General features: G+C 34.2%; 3 protein-coding genes across 4 annotated transcripts; all 3 read left to right on the top strand.

Moving 5' to 3' along the window:
• On the top strand, positions 1 to 6,242 carry LOC145614772 (alcohol dehydrogenase-like 2). The gene is made up of 9 exons (XM_081669835.1): positions 1 to 118; positions 227 to 366; positions 565 to 611; positions 1,196 to 1,518; positions 2,014 to 2,096; positions 3,484 to 3,559; positions 3,743 to 3,903; positions 4,276 to 4,437; positions 5,723 to 6,242. The coding sequence occupies exons 1-9, from the start codon at positions 58 to 60 to the stop codon at positions 5,852 to 5,854; spliced, it is 1,185 nt and encodes a 394-aa protein (XP_081525961.1). The 5' UTR covers positions 1 to 57; the 3' UTR covers positions 5,855 to 6,242.
• A 1,559-nt stretch (positions 6,243 to 7,801) lies between these two features.
• On the top strand, positions 7,802 to 11,414 carry LOC145614454 (uncharacterized). The gene is made up of 5 exons (XM_081669508.1): positions 7,802 to 7,959; positions 9,557 to 9,859; positions 9,976 to 10,058; positions 10,142 to 10,223; positions 11,051 to 11,414. The coding sequence occupies exons 1-5, from the start codon at positions 7,933 to 7,935 to the stop codon at positions 11,102 to 11,104; spliced, it is 549 nt and encodes a 182-aa protein (XP_081525634.1). The 5' UTR covers positions 7,802 to 7,932; the 3' UTR covers positions 11,105 to 11,414.
• A 1,045-nt stretch (positions 11,415 to 12,459) lies between these two features.
• LOC145614297 (serine--tRNA ligase, chloroplastic/mitochondrial-like) lies at positions 12,460 to 17,955 on the top strand. 2 transcript variants are annotated; one of them, XM_081669327.1, is made up of 10 exons: positions 12,460 to 12,806; positions 12,890 to 13,038; positions 14,465 to 14,558; positions 14,635 to 14,783; positions 14,913 to 15,005; positions 15,457 to 15,636; positions 15,907 to 16,073; positions 16,416 to 16,550; positions 16,637 to 16,730; positions 17,494 to 17,955. In XM_081669327.1, the coding sequence occupies exons 1-10, from the start codon at positions 12,563 to 12,565 to the stop codon at positions 17,758 to 17,760; spliced, it is 1,572 nt and encodes a 523-aa protein (XP_081525453.1). In that variant the 5' UTR covers positions 12,460 to 12,562; the 3' UTR covers positions 17,761 to 17,955. The 2 variants fall into 2 exon arrangements, with proteins under 2 accessions (XP_081525453.1, XP_081525454.1); XM_081669328.1 differs by having other exon boundaries at positions 12,670 to 12,806; positions 14,458 to 14,558.
• The last annotated feature ends 211 nt before the right edge of the window (positions 17,956 to 18,166 follow it).

The raw sequence follows: 18,166 nt of genomic DNA, 5'->3' as shown, positions 1-18,166 counted from the left end.
TGCCTTCCACAAGTTCCACCCTCCCACATCTTTCTTGAGCTCTCTTTGATTTTGAGCATGGACTATGTTAATGGCAACGGTCCATCGAAAACGGCTGGCAAACCAATCATATGCAAAGGTTAGTACTCCATCAATGATTTGAGTTTGTTTTTCGCTCTTTTGATCTACTAAAAGAATCAATCTTATCTGAACTTATTAACCGTTAACTTATCGAAAAACTTTGCAGGTGCAGTATGTAGAAAAGCAGGGGAAGCTTTAGTAATAGAAGATGTTGTAGTGGCACCACCTAAAGCTTGGGAAGTTCGGATCAAAATACTATGTACTTCTCTTTGTCATACTGATCTTTCCTTCTGGAAGATGGATTCAGTAAGTTTTCATTTATTAATAATATTTCAAGAAATTCATTATACAGTATGTATTTTAATATAATTACTACTAATAAAATTGTTATAATGTAAGCATTTTTTTTTTAAACTTTTAATAAAATTGTTATACTAATAATAGTAATAAAATTGTTATATGAAATGTAAGCATAATTTTTATATTACCATTATTGGACATTAGGGACCAATTGTTGCACATCCAAGGATCTTTGGGCATGAAGCTGTCGGGTGAGTTGAGTCTCCCTCTCTTCAATTTCTTTCAAAATCCGTCTCTTTCATGTGTGATCTTGTTTAATTATTGAAAGTTTTAGAAATCTTGTTGCTTAAAAATAATCCAATCATTATCTTTCATGAGTTTTCGAAGTTTGACTTATGTTTAGAGAGTGAGTCGATAGTTGTTAAATCAGCCTGCCCTATCACATATTTGTACAAAGTCCTTTTCAAATAGTGTTTACATCTGGTCTAATTTAATTGTTTTACAAAATAATCCTAAATGTTATGCATTTTATGAGTAACAATATTTTGCATTTTATGAGTAACAATATTTATTCTTTATTTTCATGTTACACGAATCAATTTTGTTATAATATACTCCTTTCCTTTAATCCTAAATGTTCATTTCATTTTGACTGTGTAAGTTTGTCAATTCATACTGTCCAGATTTTCACGCTTTGTGAATAGTGGCATGAAACCAAATTAGAAGAATAAAAAGGATTGGAAAAAATTACTTGTATTAGATTCACTACCAGAATAGTATTTTTTTATTTTCCTACTTTTTAATTGTTGTTTCAATTAACATTTTGTGATAATAGGATAGTAGAGAGTGTAGGAGAGTATGTTGAGGAAGTAAAAGAAGGGGATACAGTGATACCAGTGTTCTTCCCCGAATGTGGCGAGTGCAGAGACTGTAAGTCCAGTAAAAGCAATGTTTGCACAAAGTTTGGCAAGTACTCTAACGCCATGCCAAGGGACGAGGTTGGTAGGTTTACGGACATGAAAGGGGACCCAATTCATCACTTCCTCCGCGTTTCGAGCTTCGTCGAATATACTGTTGTGGATATCACGGTTGTGGTTAAGATCAGCCCTCAGATGCCTGTTGACAAAGCTTGTTTGCTTAGTTGTGGTGTTACTACAGGTATGACCTGGCCTAAAAATAAACTTGTACTCCCTCCGTTTCATAATATTAGTTTCATATGGAATCAATCACATAAAATAAGAAAACAAATTTATTTGGAATTTAACATTAAAGTACAACAAAATTTATATTTAGTTTACCTTATTTAACATTTTCGATTTTTTATTAAGAAAGCACAATTCACAATTGCATAATTTAAGGTAAAAATTTCCTTACTTAGAGTCATGTCACCAATCCACAATCAATGAATTTAAAAAAAAATCAAGTAATAAATGAAATATATTCAATATGGGTAGATCTTTTTAAAACGTCCAAAATAGTATATGAGACTATCATTATGAAACGAAGGGAGTAATTATTTTGAGTTGATTCGAAAGTAACATGACAAACAATAAGTTATTGAATGATCCATTATTGTTTGAAAGCGATAAATAGAAAGGTTTAAATTAGTCGAATTATAGCAAATAAGTTCGTTGTTGTTTTGTGAGGGTGCAGGGATTGGAGCTGTGTGGAAGGTGGCTAAGGTGGAGGAAGGATCTACTGTGGCTATTTTTGGACTTGGTGCAGTTGGACTTGCGGTAAATAATTACTCCGTACTAATTACTTTGTTTTCGACTTTATGCATTACTCCCTCGGCCCCTTTTTGCATGCACCATGAGCCTACTTTTTATGAGAGCTTTTTGGGTCAAATGGTGCAAACAATAAGGGATGGATGGAGTATTATTCTCGTAATTGTCTCAAACAAAAAGCCAAATTATGTGAGCTTTAATAAAATATAATCATTAAGAATCACATGAACGTAACACTGTACAAGTTGCAATATGGAGAGATGTTAAACATGTGAGTCCTACAAAACAAACAAATCAATTTAATTACAAGGATAACTCAAGTGGTTAGAGTTTACCTCCCAATTCTAGGAGATCTGAGATCGATTTTCACCCTTGCCTTTATGACTCTCTAAACACCAAAAAAAAAAACATTAGAAAACGATTGAAATGCTGCGCTATACCTGTTCGATTTGAAATTATCTTTCTAAATCAATTTGTAATCAATCAATCAAGAAGGTATAGGGTGTCACATTATTTTATTTTAACTCATCAATCCATGATTTCATTAAAGATATTTATTTTGGACAAATTAAGTTGTGACATGTGTAAATTAAATTTAATTAAAAAAAATTACCTCTTCAACCGTGACATGTGTAAGTTATACATATTCGTGTATGCACTAAAATTATCACTGTGGTTGTGAAGTAATCATGCAATTATTAAGGTTAAATGCATAGATTAATAAAAGTATATGTATAATAGTGATGGTGATCACCAAGAAGAGATTCGAAAAGAAGCGCAACCAAATTTTCTAAATTACACCTTTGCAATTTCCGACCACCACAAACCCCACACTGCAGCCAATTTCGCAGCCAACAACAACAACAACCTTGGTGCCCAACCAACCCTAGGAGCAGCAATTTCCGCTCAATCTCAACTCCACCAGCCACCAATTGCAAAATACACCGCGCAACAACCTCGATCTTCGCACCACCGTAGCAGCCCTAATTGACCGCCGCTCCCTCTTCACCCGCAAACTCCGGCAGCCAGCCAACAATCGCAACCCAAAATCCCAATCCGACAAATTTTAAATTGTGAGGAACAATGATGAACAATTTTAATTTTGTGATTTTTAATTATAAGTATAATTTTGAAGATTAATTAATATTATAAAATAGATTTTCATAATTTATAATTATGTATTTCTAAAAAAAATATATGTATTAATATAAATACAATTTAATACATTAGGGACCTAAAAATAATTCAAAATGAAATTCAAATTACTAAATATGAGTCAATTAAATTTTGCCATGTCACCATATTGTGGTGCCTTTTTTTAAAGAATGACGTTATAGAATTTTTATTATGGGTTAGCAAAGATATGTTAGCAATATTGCTTTGGCTGTTGAGACAGGTGGCTCAAGCAGCAAAAAACCAAGGAGCTTCAAGAATCATTGGAGTAGACCTTAACCCTGAAAAAGAGGATTTAGGTTAGTCTCTCAATTTTGTTACATACCTATTTGAATTCTTTGGCTTATACTATTTCTGTCCGTCCATGTTTAGTTGTCGCACTTCTAAACTTTAGTTGACATTATTACTTGTATGACCATTTATTTGATCACATACATGCCGGGCTAAGTACTCGTAACTAAATTGATTATTTGTTTTGGCAGGGAAGAGATTTGGGATTACTGATTTTATAAATCCAAAATCTTGTGAAGAGAAGAAAGTAAGCGAGTTTATTAAGGAACTTACTGATGGAGGTGCGGATTATTGTTTTGAGTGTATAGGCTCAGCTACTGTTATGCAAGATGCTTTTAAAAGCTGTAGAGAGGTTTGTACTAATTTTCAACTATAAGGCCCTGTTTGATTCATCTTAATTTTGCTGAACTGAAATTATTTTTACTGAACTGAACTTATTTTTACTGAACTGAACTTATTTTTACTGAACTAAACTTAATTTTACTGAAATTAAATTATTTTTACTGAACTGAAATTATTTTTACTGATTTTCTATTATAATTCTTCTTTAAGAAAACTGAATTTTACTGAACTGAACTTATTTTTACTGAACTGAAATTAATTTTACTGAACTGAAATTATTTTTACTTAATATTATTTTTTTAAGGTGAAAAGAACAGGGTCTAATTATCGATCTAATACGAAGCATCTATTTTTACAATTACTAAATTTGTTTGTTTGATAGGGTTGGGGAAGGACAATAATACTTGGCGTGGAGGTACGAGGCATTCCCTTGAATTTGGATTGCATGGAAATTATAAGAGGCAAAAGTGTTACAGGGTCTATATTTGGTGGGATTAAACCCAAAGTCGATATACCTGTACTTGTCAAAAAATATATGAACGAGGTAAGTCGATATTGACATCATTTTCATTTCATATTTTCATGTTTAATCAATACGACCTTATATCTTAGAATGTTGTTTGTCAATTCAAGATACTCATTAATGAGTTTTATTTATACTTTTGCAATTACTAGGGTATCCTACGCGCGCGAAAAAGTTAGCTCTTGCATAGAAGTTGTATTAGCGAGTAGTTACACCTTTGGTTTGGGTGATATATCTGGTAGTTTTAATACGTACTATTTGGTTATGTGCCTATATAGTGGTTTTGTAGAATTATAAAAAAGCCACCAAAATCTTAAATGATAATTATTTTTTAAAACCCTCAAAAGTTTGACAGTGTTATTTCAAAATTATTATTAAATAATATTTAATTGATTTGCATCCCTTCATATCTTAATCTAGTTTAGAACTCTTAATTGATTTGCATGATTCAATAATACTTAACGTATTTTTCTTCAAACGAATTTTTTGTGAGATTGGTCATACGGAGTAATAATATGTGAAATGTTCGATGTGGCTAAAAACTTAATAATGTAAGTTCAATGTTCTACGACCATCTAATATCTATATCTATATCTAATAATAAAGCAATAACCACTTAGTTATATTTTTCCTCTTAAATTCTCTCCATATTTAATACATTTTTTTTCCTATCATCGATTTCCTTCGATTTTAGGATTTTAAAGTTATTTATACCTCTTGATAACATCTGCTCAAATATCATTATTTATTATGAATGTCATTTAAATTCCACGTTGTTTATGTGCGTACCATCAAATAATGTACAATTAAAAAGCTAATGAACAATAACAATATTCGTAATAATTAAAGGACAACAAAATTGTAAATAAGAAGAGCAACCACGAAGGAGTAAAAATAAATCATCTCGTGGTAATAAACAAAGTCTTCGTACATACAATTTTTTTTCCTTTTTAAATAATAATAATAACATATGAAGTACAAAACATTATAATTTTTTTATTTAAAAAAAGGCATTACAAGTTTTTGTTAAAAAATTTTTTGTATTAATTGATGGTATGTTTAATGAAAAAAAAAACCTAATTAAATATTATATTAATGAGAGTAAACATGTTAATGAGGGTAAAAAAGTAAATATACATTTTTATTTACAATTTTGTACATATTTTTGAGGGTATATTTGGTAGCACACTATTCCTAAGAGTTATATTCTATTTTTTATAAGGTAGATTTTTTATAAGGTAGGGATTTACTTCCAATAAGTATCTTTTCATAAACATAATATAGACAATATTGACTTAATTTGTAGGAGCTTTCGCTTGATGGATTCATTACTCATGAAGTTAGCTTACGTGATATCAACAAAGCATTTGAATATCTCATCAATGGGCAGAGTCTTCGCTGCATTATATGGATGGACAATATGATGGATCGTCAGTGAATGAAATTATTCTTGCCTGTGTAAATTACAGATCCTACAAAATCTAATTTGTATTTTAAGTACGAGACGTAAATAATAAGGTATGTTTGATATGGAGTATCAATCATACCGCGCATACTCTCTAGTTTTTAGAGAGAGATAGTTCCCTTTAGGGTTTTATCTTGGGAGGGTTTTTCCTAGCTAGCCTCTTTTGCTAGGATTTTTTTTCTTTGTTTTTTCTTCAATCCTTCCTTCTCTTCATCTCCTTCATTCTTAATTTTTATTTGTGAATTTTGTAGGGGCTTCCACTAGTTGTTACCGGTGAAAAGCCCCGAAATCTCTTTAATTGCTTTCAAATAAAAAATACCATCCGTAAGATGGTGTTCATGGCAGGGATTTTAATTACTTGTTTATTGAAGAATGAAGATCGAATATTTTGCAATTTCTAACGGAGTTTAGAAGACCAAGGAAGTATATTCATCCAAAATATTATGCATTTGCAGATCTTATGCCGAATTAGAGCGAACTCACAAATTGTATTGCTTCAGATGAAGTTTTTTGTTAAGGCTACTATCAATCGATTCTGCGATGTTATATTTAGGGTTTTATACATTCTTGTTGGAATTTTAAATTTCTTAAAAATTGATTGTAAGTGATGTTTGGCTATTTTAGAAATGAAATCTTTAATCTTCCCGTCAAAAAAAAAAAAAAAAGTTCAATCATACCGTGCATCCAGATATCAAGTAGTACTTGGCTAGTGATGGGATCAATCCCCCACTAAAAGCAACTTGGGGATGGTAGGGATACCCTCTTCCAACATGCAAGGGACAACCCTCACCTACATGGCTACAAGAATCGGATTGACTTGTGATAGACTTTGGTCCAGTTATACGTCTTTTCCTTACCTAGAAATGTATAAACTCAATCAAATCCTTACCTAGAAATGTATAAACTCAATCAAATCCTTACCTAGAAATGTATAAACTCAATCAAAGTGTAACAATACAACGCTACCTTCCTAGAAATGGAGGATTATATGGATATGATCTTTTGATGAGTATATCACCAAGCACGCATAAAACAAAACAAATTGTTTATTTCAAATGTTCATTTCAAATGTTTCAACATTAACATTTAAAATATCTAACTTTAACTTCCTTTGTTTTCTTTTTAATGTAACATGTTGACTTTTCCACCATTATAAATTTCTAATACTTCATCTTGATTAGTTTAGGAGAAATATAGTCGATCATGTGAGATTTTGTTTTAACGTTTTTTATATAACTCATCCTTTTCTAGAAGGAACTCTTATCCTTCGAAAGACAGAGTTTTTTTTCTTCCATAGGAGAATGTTTTTTCCTTCAAAAGATAAAGTTTCTCTTCTTCCACTGGATAATGTTTTTCCTTCAAAAGATAGGGTTTCGTTTTTGTTTTTTAGGAAGATCCTTTCTCCTTCGAAAGACAAGATTTTACTTCTACTCTTTTGAGGGAGGAATTGCTTTGATATACTGCTGTATGAAAATCATTTTTACAGTTACAACAAACAGTTATCTCTAAAAGAATTGTATATTACAACAATGTAAACAAGAAATATTTCACAGTGCAAGATCTGCTCGACGATTGAGTTTATACTAAGGATTTTTTTTTAAAAGTAAAATTAATCCATTAATAAAAAGTCATACGACATCTACAAAGATAATCGAATTTAAGTATTTAACAAATACACAATTTGAATAAAATAAAATTTCCTTCATAAAACTACGATATGCATTTCTGCTCGACGATTGTGATTTCTTTGTGTTATGTATTTTTGAATTCGAGTAGTTTTTATTTTCTTATAAATGTCATATGACTTTTTATTAATGAATAATTTAATTTAATTTTTATTTTTTTCTATTGGTTCCCTTAGGCCAAGTCAGCAATACACGTGTAAAATAACAATTGGACAGAAATTTCTCAATGTCAATTGACGGAGCAATCCTTTCTCCTTTCTCTCTCCACTAGCAGTGAGCAACACCTACCCTAAAAAAGCTTCAAACTTTTTCTCATTTTCTCACCGCAACTCAACCCAGCTTCGTACGCCGTCCCACCAACCTTCAATGGCTGCTCCCCCTTCTCTCTCCGAGGTACCCTCTTTTTTTCTCTCTCCTACTTTATTATGCTTCTTATCGTCTTCATTTCAATTGGTAAATCTGAACTTTAATTGACTTTATGTGTTTATTTCGATCTGATTTCCCCCCTTTATTTGCATCTATTTATTGAGGTTTTAGATGGGTATTTGATCGGTTATTATGAGATGTCAATTTGGATTGTTTTTATTTGAATGGATCAATTTTTGGTTTGATAGCTTCATCTGAAGTTGATAACTCTTGATACTGTTGATTGTAAGTTTTATTTTTTCTTTCATTTGATTTTTATATAATGGGTTTTAAAATGATCTTAATTAGTGTTCTTCCCGAGTATTGTTTATATCAATACTACAACTTTAATGAATTGTAGATTTGTGGATGTCAATTAGTTTTAATTGGTCGAATTCGGGGGATTGGTATTCAAGAATTGGAATCGAATTCCATTTACACTCTCTCTAAACCAAGAAATAATGCAATTCAATTGAACTTGAATTAGATGATTTTGATTCTAATTTGACCCTTGAGTGCCTTTTATAGCTCTTGATTTCAAGCTATTGATAGGGTTATATACTATTATTTATTAGTAAGATTGGATGATATAGACTTATAGAGTGTTGAACCCTAAGAATCGCCCAATTGTGCAATAAAAGAGTTGTCTTAAAGAATGAAATATGTATGATACGACTGTATAACGGTATAACCTCATATTTAGTTTCATATTGTTAAGGGGATGTTGAATTTGATTGGCAGTGCATGTTGGAAAAACCAGAGTGGTTTTTAGCTCCATATTTGAGTTTACGATTTGAATGTGATTAAAACTGCAATCTAGCAGTTCTTTGGTATTCTAATGAAAACTAATACCAGAAATTAGAGAGAGAGAAAGTTTGTAATAAATAATTTAATTTTTATCACAGGCTTTAGAGCTCTATTTATACTTCGTATATTGCTGCTTGTACGAATAAACGTAGTTACAGATTGATAACAGAATTCGTAGAATCAAGGATTTCTGTTGTAACAGAATCTATACGGATTTCTTGAAGCATCTATACATTTTGAGCTGAGCTGAGCTTAAGCATTGACCTGTTGAACTCCATAGACTGCTTTGATCAATAGTGAAACACATGTGCTTGCTATCCTTGCTTGTGTCATGCCTGCCAAGTCTTGCTGCTGACTGTAGACCTTTTGCACTGTGAGGCTGTATTTCAACAACAGCATGACTATTACCATTAGATTGATTGCAAAGTTTGCCTATTTTTACTTACAAAATGGGAAGGAAATTTTTTGTCATAAATTCCAAAATCCATGGATTTTTCCGTTATTTGTTTCTGCCAGCCCAAATTCTCCTTATAAATCTCTTGTGTGTTACAAGTTGAACTATTGATTTAACAATGTTTGGTCATGATGTATCTCTACTGATGTTCTATGCTAATCTTCTCAGTTATGCTTATATATCGTGAAGCACTTGCTTATTCTTTTGAGTGTGTGTAGTGTATTGGTCATTAAATTTGCATGCTTGCACATAATTGTTTTTAGAAAGCACTGATCACATATTAGTTTGAATCTAAAATGCTCTGCCTAATGCTGTTGAACTCAGCAATATTCTTTGCCAAAAGATGAGAAGCCTGTTGAATCAAAACCTGTTGAAGTAGTAGAGGTTGAGACTGCAGCAGAGGCTGCTCCTGAGAAAACTGAAGAAGCACCTGCTGCTGTAGAAGAGAGCAGTGAAGCACCCTCTGCTCCAGCTGTTGAGAGTAGTGAGGCTCCAGCTGTTGAGAGCAGTGAGGCTCCAGCTGATGATGCTCAAACAAGCAATGAGGATGCCGCTCCAGCAGCTGAGGAAAGCAGCGAAGCTCCAGAGCAAGAAGAAGCCAGTGAAGAGACCCCAGAAGAAATAAAGGTCATTTTACTAAGAATTAAATGAGATACATTGGCTTTCTGTGTTAGCTTTCTATGTTCATCTTAAGCATGACCTCCTTGTGAGCCTCTTTCTTATCTTTGTATTATATGCTACAGCTTGAGACTGCACCAGCAGATTTTCGTTTCCCAACCACAAACCAAACAAGGCATTGCTTTACCCGATACATTGAGTATCATCGGTAAGACAACTGACTCAATGAATTGGTATTTCTTTTTTAAACACTTGCTCCTTGTGATTAACAAATATTCTGTCCTCTTTTAGGTGCACCGCTGCCAAGGGTGAAGATGCCCCAGAGTGTGATAAATTTGCCAAGTTCTATAGGTCTCTCTGCCCTGGTGAATGGGTAAGTACATTGTTTCTTGTTAATTACCTAAAATTTCTTACGAGTTTCCTTCTTTTTTGATGAGTAAATATCATCATACAGCACAAACAGTGATTTAGATTCAAAAATTTCTGTCTAGGATAGATAATTGTTTGTAGCCTGTTTAGTTCTCTGCTTCCCTATGATGAGTGGAAAGGAGGGGAGGAGCAAAGAAGGGCAAAAGAACATACATTTCAATGCTTTTAAAGTCAGAACTTGGAATTGAAGTGAATTCTTGGTTTACGAGTGGACTAGAAAAGAATTTGCCAAAATATGAAGTTTACATTGTAAGCTTCTGTTGAGTGCAAATCACTGCAAATCAGACTACGACTGAGTTCCCAACGGAGTGGCCTCATAAATTTGTAGAAAATATCTTAGTTTGATACCCTTTTTCCTGAAATTCTGTGTATAATTCTGAACCTGTGATGAAGATGTGATCCGTGCTATCCCACTTGTTGTTTTCAATCAAACAAAATTTTAAGGAATCTTGGAGGCTGAGGTTTGGTAACTTAGAACTTGAGGGTAATCACTGAGAACACTAAGGAATAACCGTGCGTAATTTGTAGTATATTGTTGGCTTGTCGCTTCTTGTCGGAATTTTGGTATATGTAGAAATCAAACTGAGATAAACTCACCTTCACATATTACTTGTCAAGTTGTCTGCTATTATTGCAAATTTCTTTGTGAGAATTTCCTTCTTACATTGCCTTGACATTGAGATGAATCAATTTTTTTTTTAATTTTTTTTCTATGTCAGCTCTCCATGTTGGTTAATATGGTTGCAAATTTGCAATGTTTGTTGAATGCAGATTGACAGGTGGAATGAGCAAAGGGAGAACGGCACCTTTCCTGGACCTCTGTAGGATGCGTCTTCCTGAACAGATGGATTCATGTGGTTATGTTGATTTTGTCTAATTCAACTGTTTGTCAAGGGAAACCCGCTGCCTAAAGCAAATCTCATATAGAAGGCCTAGTTAATAAATTTAGGCTTGTCTGTTGGAACTAATTTTAGTCCCAAAATACAGAAAGATGTACTTTTTGCTCATGTAATAATTTTGGTTATGTATCCTGTTAACTGAGCAGTGGAACTCAGTTATTGTAGGTCCAAATGTCCAATGGTCTCCATTTTTTACACACTGAAATTGTGAGAAAAATTCTGCGGCACTTTTATAATTCTGCGGCTTCTGCATATTCACTTTAAACAGCACATTTGTTGTAGCCTTAAAATGATCCCATAACGAAAAAGGAGCAACTAAGCGGGTGCTTAGTGATAAAGCTGAGTATAGGTCTCTTAATATTGATCTCGAGTAAGACTCGCAGCAGAAGGTTATTTTGTAGCTGGCTTGATAGCACGATCGCTTGTTTTACACTTTTACCTAATACTTCCTCCGTTTCTTTATAGTTGCAACACTTCTCTAAAATAGAATTGTCACAATATTTGCAACACACTATAAATGGAAGGTTTTTATGGTGGAGTTTGTTCTATTACCTTTATTTGAAGCACATGCCCCATTTGCTTATACTCATAACAACCTTTTAACCTCATTTTAAATGTATATTATATCATATGAGACTTACTTTTCTTAAATATTGTGATAAATTGTGTGTTGCAACTACAAAAAAACGGAGGAAGTATGAAGTATTATTTGGAGTTACAAATCTTGGAATACCGAGTTACTAGCAGATCATTTCATGATTCATCTTCTATCCCTTTCTTTCTACGAGTATTTTTTAAGTCTTCTTCACACAACATGAACAGTACCATTTAACATTGTTGTGAAAATAATAGTGTTTTAGGTGTCATTGAAGGAGATATGCCTTATTTGATACTTTTGAAAAATCTATAGATTTGGGAATTTATACTTGTATAATGTTAATGTTGATTGAGTTATATTTGTAGCCTAAATATAGATACAATGTTTAGGTACTGTTCACTGCATCTTATTTTTGCTAAATTACAAAATACAAATGTATTGTTTAGGCTTTGTTCACTTCACCTTATTTCTGCCGAGTTTAATTGTTTTTACTGAATTGAAATTATTATTTACTAATTTTCTATATTTTTTCGTTAAATTTCTGATATTTACTTAACTGAAATTATTACTACATCTTATTTTCTTTAAGGTGAAGTGAACATTGCCTTACGTTATGCAATCGATTCGGGTGCATAAACCATACCTTAGTATCGACACTCGACAGTATTGCAACCAAACCCTTATCTATCCGCTGCCTAAAACCCCACAAGGACAAGGCCACACTATTGCAAGCAGGCAACTCCGTCAAACATCGTCATCTTCATCTCAAAGCTTCAACAATCAACAATGGGGTTCCCACAATGTTTAGGTGGAGCAACCTTCCACACCTTAAAAATGGCGGGCATTCCTCCTCCTTCCATTTTCAGACCCCTATTAACAACCCCATCTCTTAACCTTCTTCTTCTTCCTCGCCCCACTAAACTCCCCCATCTCCCATTTCCTTCACTTCTTCGCCCATTTTCTCTCTCCTCCTCCGCCGCTGCACAATCAGCTCCCTCAGCCGCACCCACAACTGCCTCATCTGATTCAGGTACCCTCTTCTCTTTTAATTTCTGGGTTTTCTTAATTGAAGTTAATAAATTTTAATTTGGGGTTTTTTTGTTGGGGTTGTAGGATTGAAGACTCAGTGGAAAGCAACGATTGATTTCAAGTGGATAAGGGATAACAAAGATGCAGTTGCTGCTAATATAAAGAACAGGAATTCTATTGCTAATTTGGATTTGGTGCTTGAGCTTTATGACAAAATGCTTACTCTTCAGAAGGTTAAGCCTCTTTCTTAATTGTTGGTTTTAATTTTTTCATTCCATTTTGCTTAGTTAGTTGGTTAGTTTAGATAAAGAGGACTAATATGATAAATTGGAAAACGGTTGATGTTTCTAGCAATGTTGTAAGATGAGAACTTTGATAAGTGTTCAATTTATCAAATATGGAACCTTTGAATGCTTGGAGAGTGTTAATTACCGCTGAAAATAGTGGAGTGCGTAGGGATTAGCTGCGAGATTTGCCTTTTAGTTTAGTGAGGTTTCTGAATTTACCATGGCATTTATGCACCATGCTTGGAAAGAAGTGAGAATGGTGTAGTGCGAGGAATTAGCGAGGTCATGCTTCTTAGTAGTTAAGTTAGGTTGCTGAATATACCATGGCACTAGTGCACCATGCTGGGAAAGAAGTGAAAATGGTGGAGTGGTGTGTGGGATTTAGCTATGAAATTATGCTTCTTAGTTTAGTATGCCAAGGTTGCTGACTTTGCTGCCTATCCGAGTATGCTCTCGTGTGGACTTTAGTATGATGTTGCTAAAGTTGAGTAGATCTTTAGCATAACTCTAGTATATCAACATGATATGAAATCGTTGGGATGCTCAATCAAGTTTGTTTTGGTGTTATATTAACATGTTGAGGATTGGTCTTTCAAATAAATTAAAAAATTTTGAGGACTTGGGTACTAGTCATAAACTTTAGATTTTAGCAAATTAGTTTGGAATTGTGCTTTTGTTGGATATTTTTAATTTCTTTTGATATACATGAATCATATGATAAAGGTTTTGTTTGTTTTGTGGGGACTTTCCTTTATAACTTTTTTAAGGAAACTAGTTCTCCAATTATCAAATTTGTTAGGTTTCTAAATGGGAAAGATCAAATTTGTTAAGTGATGAAGGTGAAATAGATTTCTTCACTTAAAAGAATGTTATGCTTTCCATCGCATGCCTTTTGTTACTCATTTCCTCCTTTCCCTCCCCTCTATGTATCTTAGTAACACCCCCCCCCAGGTGTCTGGTCCGGGTTTGGTAGCATCAGGTCAGGCCGGGTCTAATTAGATTTTGAGTCATGCTAAATCATTTGCATATACAAGATGAAATTTGAATCGTGTTACTTTCAGGTCGGGTCGGGTGAGTTTTTGACATTTCTACTCCTACTTTTTCCTAAGTGTGCTAAGTGCTAGTACTTCATGTAAACAAGTGTAATAATTATATATTATTTTCTTTATTTACCCCCTCCCTCCACCCCACTTTCAAAGCTGCACCATCCTTTTTGAAAAATTATTATTATGGTGTGTGTGTGTGTGTGTGTGTGTAACTTGGCACAGTCTTTTAAAGTGATCAGCTATATGTGTATCGTTTCTCGACTTCTTGTTACTGCACTAGAGTAGGTTTCTTCTGAATTTAGCTAATTGTCGCTCACAGAGAGCAGGAGGTTGAGCAGCTTCGTGGGGAAAGAAATGCAGTGGCAAACAAGATGAAAGGAAAACTGGAACCATCTGAGCGTCAGAAGCTGATAGAAGAAGGTAATAAGGGTTCTACGCAGTTGCTCGTAAAAAGTAGCTTGATTCGATGAAAACATCTGTAATGATTTGCGTTTAGGTAAGAACTTGAAGGAAAAACTTGCTAGCCTGGAGGAAGATCTCCTCAGACTAACAGATGAGCTTCAGCAGGAAGCTCAATGCATTCCAAATATGACTCATCCGGATGTGCCAATAGGAGATGAAGATGGTTCTGTGTTGAGAAAAATGGTAACTTTGTTCATACGATTCTGAATTTATGTCTCATTTTCTTTCACAATAACTTGAGGTTGGATGTTAAGAAAATGAGGGTTGTTTTCCATCCTTTTTTGTACATGTATCTAATTTTTGTCTCTGTAGGTTGGCAGGCCACGTGAATTTGGCTTTCCTGTCAAGGATCACCTTGCACTAGGCAAAGAGCTTGATCTTTTTGATTTCGATGCTGCAGCTGAGGTAATTTCCTGTTTAAGTGAGGCTAGAAGTACCTTTTCATTATTGTGTTGAATAGCCCTTTATAAATGTCATGTGATATCCTTGACTTGAGAGCTGTCGTTGTAGCATAATACTGACTAATTTTTCTTGTCAACACATACTAAACTACTTTTTTTTCCTGTGGCAATAAGTACTTTCCTTCAGATTGTGGGTGCATTCGGGATTTGGGATGTTAATTGGAAGGGATATTAATGGATTTCTGTTTCCCTTTCCGTATTCACTAAGACTGTTATTCTATGTTTCATCCTCTTAAAGAGATTTTTTTTTACTTGGTATTGGTATTGTTGCTCAATTATTGTTTGAAAATCTTAGTTACAATTTTTAAATATGGCAATGGATATTTGTTGGTGTGCAAATCCCTAATAATGTCTCAATATATTTACATTTCAATTCTTCTGTTTGCCCATTTTAGGTTAGTGGCTCCAAATTTTACTACCTGAAAAATGAAGCAGTCATGCTAGAAATGGCCCTTGTTAACTGGACTCTTTCAGAGGTCACAAAAAGAGGTTTTACTCCTTTGACAACCCCAGAAATTGTGAGGGCATCTGTTGTAGAAAAATGTGGGTTTCAACCTCGGGCAGAGAATACACAGGTTTGTCAATGGTTTTCTTTTGTAATGGTTAATTATGTTTTGCATATATTTCCTCAACAGTATGATGTTTTGATTCATGATTTCTGGAGTGCCTAATCTGTCAGGCTTGTCATATAGTAGCCTTGTTGTGCTTTATTGCTCCAATTTTTTTCTTGTAGGCATATCCAGTGATTGCTCACATATTTGTAAAGCTGTTGTTGTATCCTGTAGGAGCTAATTACCTCACTTGAACGATGAAGCTTATGTTTGGCTTTTATGAAACCTCCACAGGTTTATACTATTTCAGGTTCTGATCAGTGCCTCATAGGCACCGCTGAAATACCATTAGGAGGACTTCATATGGATTCTATTCTTTCTGAATCATCATTACCTTTGAAGTATGTTGCTTATTCACATTGCTTCCGGACTGAGGCAGGGGCTGCTGGCGCCGCCACAAGGTAAATAATCTGAAAAAGTCATATCTTCCTTTTCTGCTGCTTCTGTCTATTTTGACTTTTAAATCTATATCCCTTCTTGTGACTACATCTCATTTTTGAAAACCAGCAATTTGAATTTCTGGTTTGGTTGACATTGCTGGTTTTCTGCTCCATAGTTTGCGCAAAACTTCACCGTTCATTTACCTAATTTTTGTTCAGAATCTTGAAGGATATATTTTTCCCTATTATATTGTCATCTCACAAATAAATTGTTTTTCGTATGTTCCTGCTTGGTTTCTTCCTTGCACATAGGCCTTTTGAATTTCTTGTGTCATCTGACAAGTTTGTTGTAAACCAATACAGAGGGCTTTACCGAGTGCATCAGTTTAGCAAGGTTGAGATGTTCGTCCTGTGTAGACCTGAGGACAGTGATACATATCTTGAAGAGCTTATTGGAATTGAAGAAGACCTCTTTACAGCCCTGGGTTTTCACTTCAAGTAGGAAGAACCCTGTTCTTGTCTAATTATGTTGTGGTTCTCTCTTCTCCTCAAATAATGTTGTTATTTACTTTTGGTTGTGGCAGAACCCTGGATATGTCATCTGCAGATCTAGGTGCTCCTGCTTTTCGTAAGTTTGATGTGGAATCATGGATGCCAGGATTGGAACGTTATGGTGAGGTATGTTGACTTTCTCTATCTGTGTGAGTACAAGTTAATGACAATCAGTACATTAGTGTTATCTAGACCTAGCAAAAGTGACTCGTCAGTACGATCTGACTTGATGCAAACTAGCCTGGTCCAAACCTGAACCCCAAAATTAGGCAACCTGATATCTGCCCATTCTGACCAAATTTATAATATGATCAAAATTGATTTGACTTTTTATGCGAAGCAAATTGATGACAGATCTGAATATGACTTGATCTGAACCAAACAATTCACTGCCTGAATAAAATGCCTATTGGCCCAACCCCAATCAGAAGGATCAATTTGCCACCTCTAAAGTCTGGATTGTTATCTGCCATAAAAACTGTACTCAACCGTAATATAGTGCCTAGTTTCCTTTTGAATTCTAGTAAAAGATCATACAAGATTCTAGCACTCAACCAATTTGGGGGACAATATGCTCTTAGCCAATGGAATCTCTGCATCTTGGATAAACTACAAATCCTAAATGTCTTACGACTCTATCTAGAGAACTGTTTGTTCATGTGGTAAAGCTTGGGCTATGGACCTATGTTGCTATGACCTTTCTTCCACACACCCAGTCTCGGGTTCTATTTTTCTCACCACCCCTCCATGTTCTGTAATATCTCAAAAATAGGGGGTAGCGGGTAGTTGTGTATATGCACATCTCCAAAATATGAAGATGCTGGTTGATTTACCATCTTAGAATCTTGGTTCTTTATGTAAAGCTTGGATTCCTGAATTTCATGTGTAGATATCAAGCGCCTCAAATTGTACGGACTATCAAAGTCGTCGGTTAGGGATCCGATATCGCCCAGAATCACCGTCTATGAATCAGAAAAAGGCTAAGAATACTCCAACACAGTTCGTCCACACTCTAAATGCTACAGCATGTGCAGTGCCACGTATGATTGTTTGTTTGCTGGAGAATTACCAACAAGAGGATGGCTCGGTTATCATTCCTGAGCCACTAAGGCCCTTTATGGGCGGGATTGAGCGGATAACTTATAAATTCCGATAGGAGTAGCTCTTGTAAGCTAAGCTCTATCTTCATTTTTGGATTCGAGATGTATATTTGACGATTTTTACATCTTCTTAAGGGCTTCAATGCAAATTAGAGTTGAGAATAGGTTGAAACAGTTTGCTAATGATTTCATGGACACTTGAATAATAAATTTTACTACTCACTTTATAATACAAGGCCATGCTTTACTTATGTGGTAAGTCTTATCAACGCTTTGATTACCTTTTTTTCCTTAATTAATTTTTTTTTTTTTTAAAAATTTTTGTTAACATTTTAGCACTGAAGCAGATCACTATTGGATGGGGACCAAATGACCAATGTTGGAAGGAAAAGCTCAATTTGAATTCTTCATAATAAGAAAAGTATGAATATTCATGTATGCATTATTGACATGTTGTACTTT

Source organism: Chenopodium album, chromosome 25, assembly GCF_948465745.1.
Source record: "Chenopodium album chromosome 25, dcCheAlbu1.1, whole genome shotgun sequence".
Taxonomy (NCBI): Eukaryota; Viridiplantae; Streptophyta; class Magnoliopsida; order Caryophyllales; family Amaranthaceae; genus Chenopodium; species Chenopodium album.
Note: the sequence above shows the minus strand (reverse complement) of the source record. Positions and strands in the feature narration are given on the sequence as shown.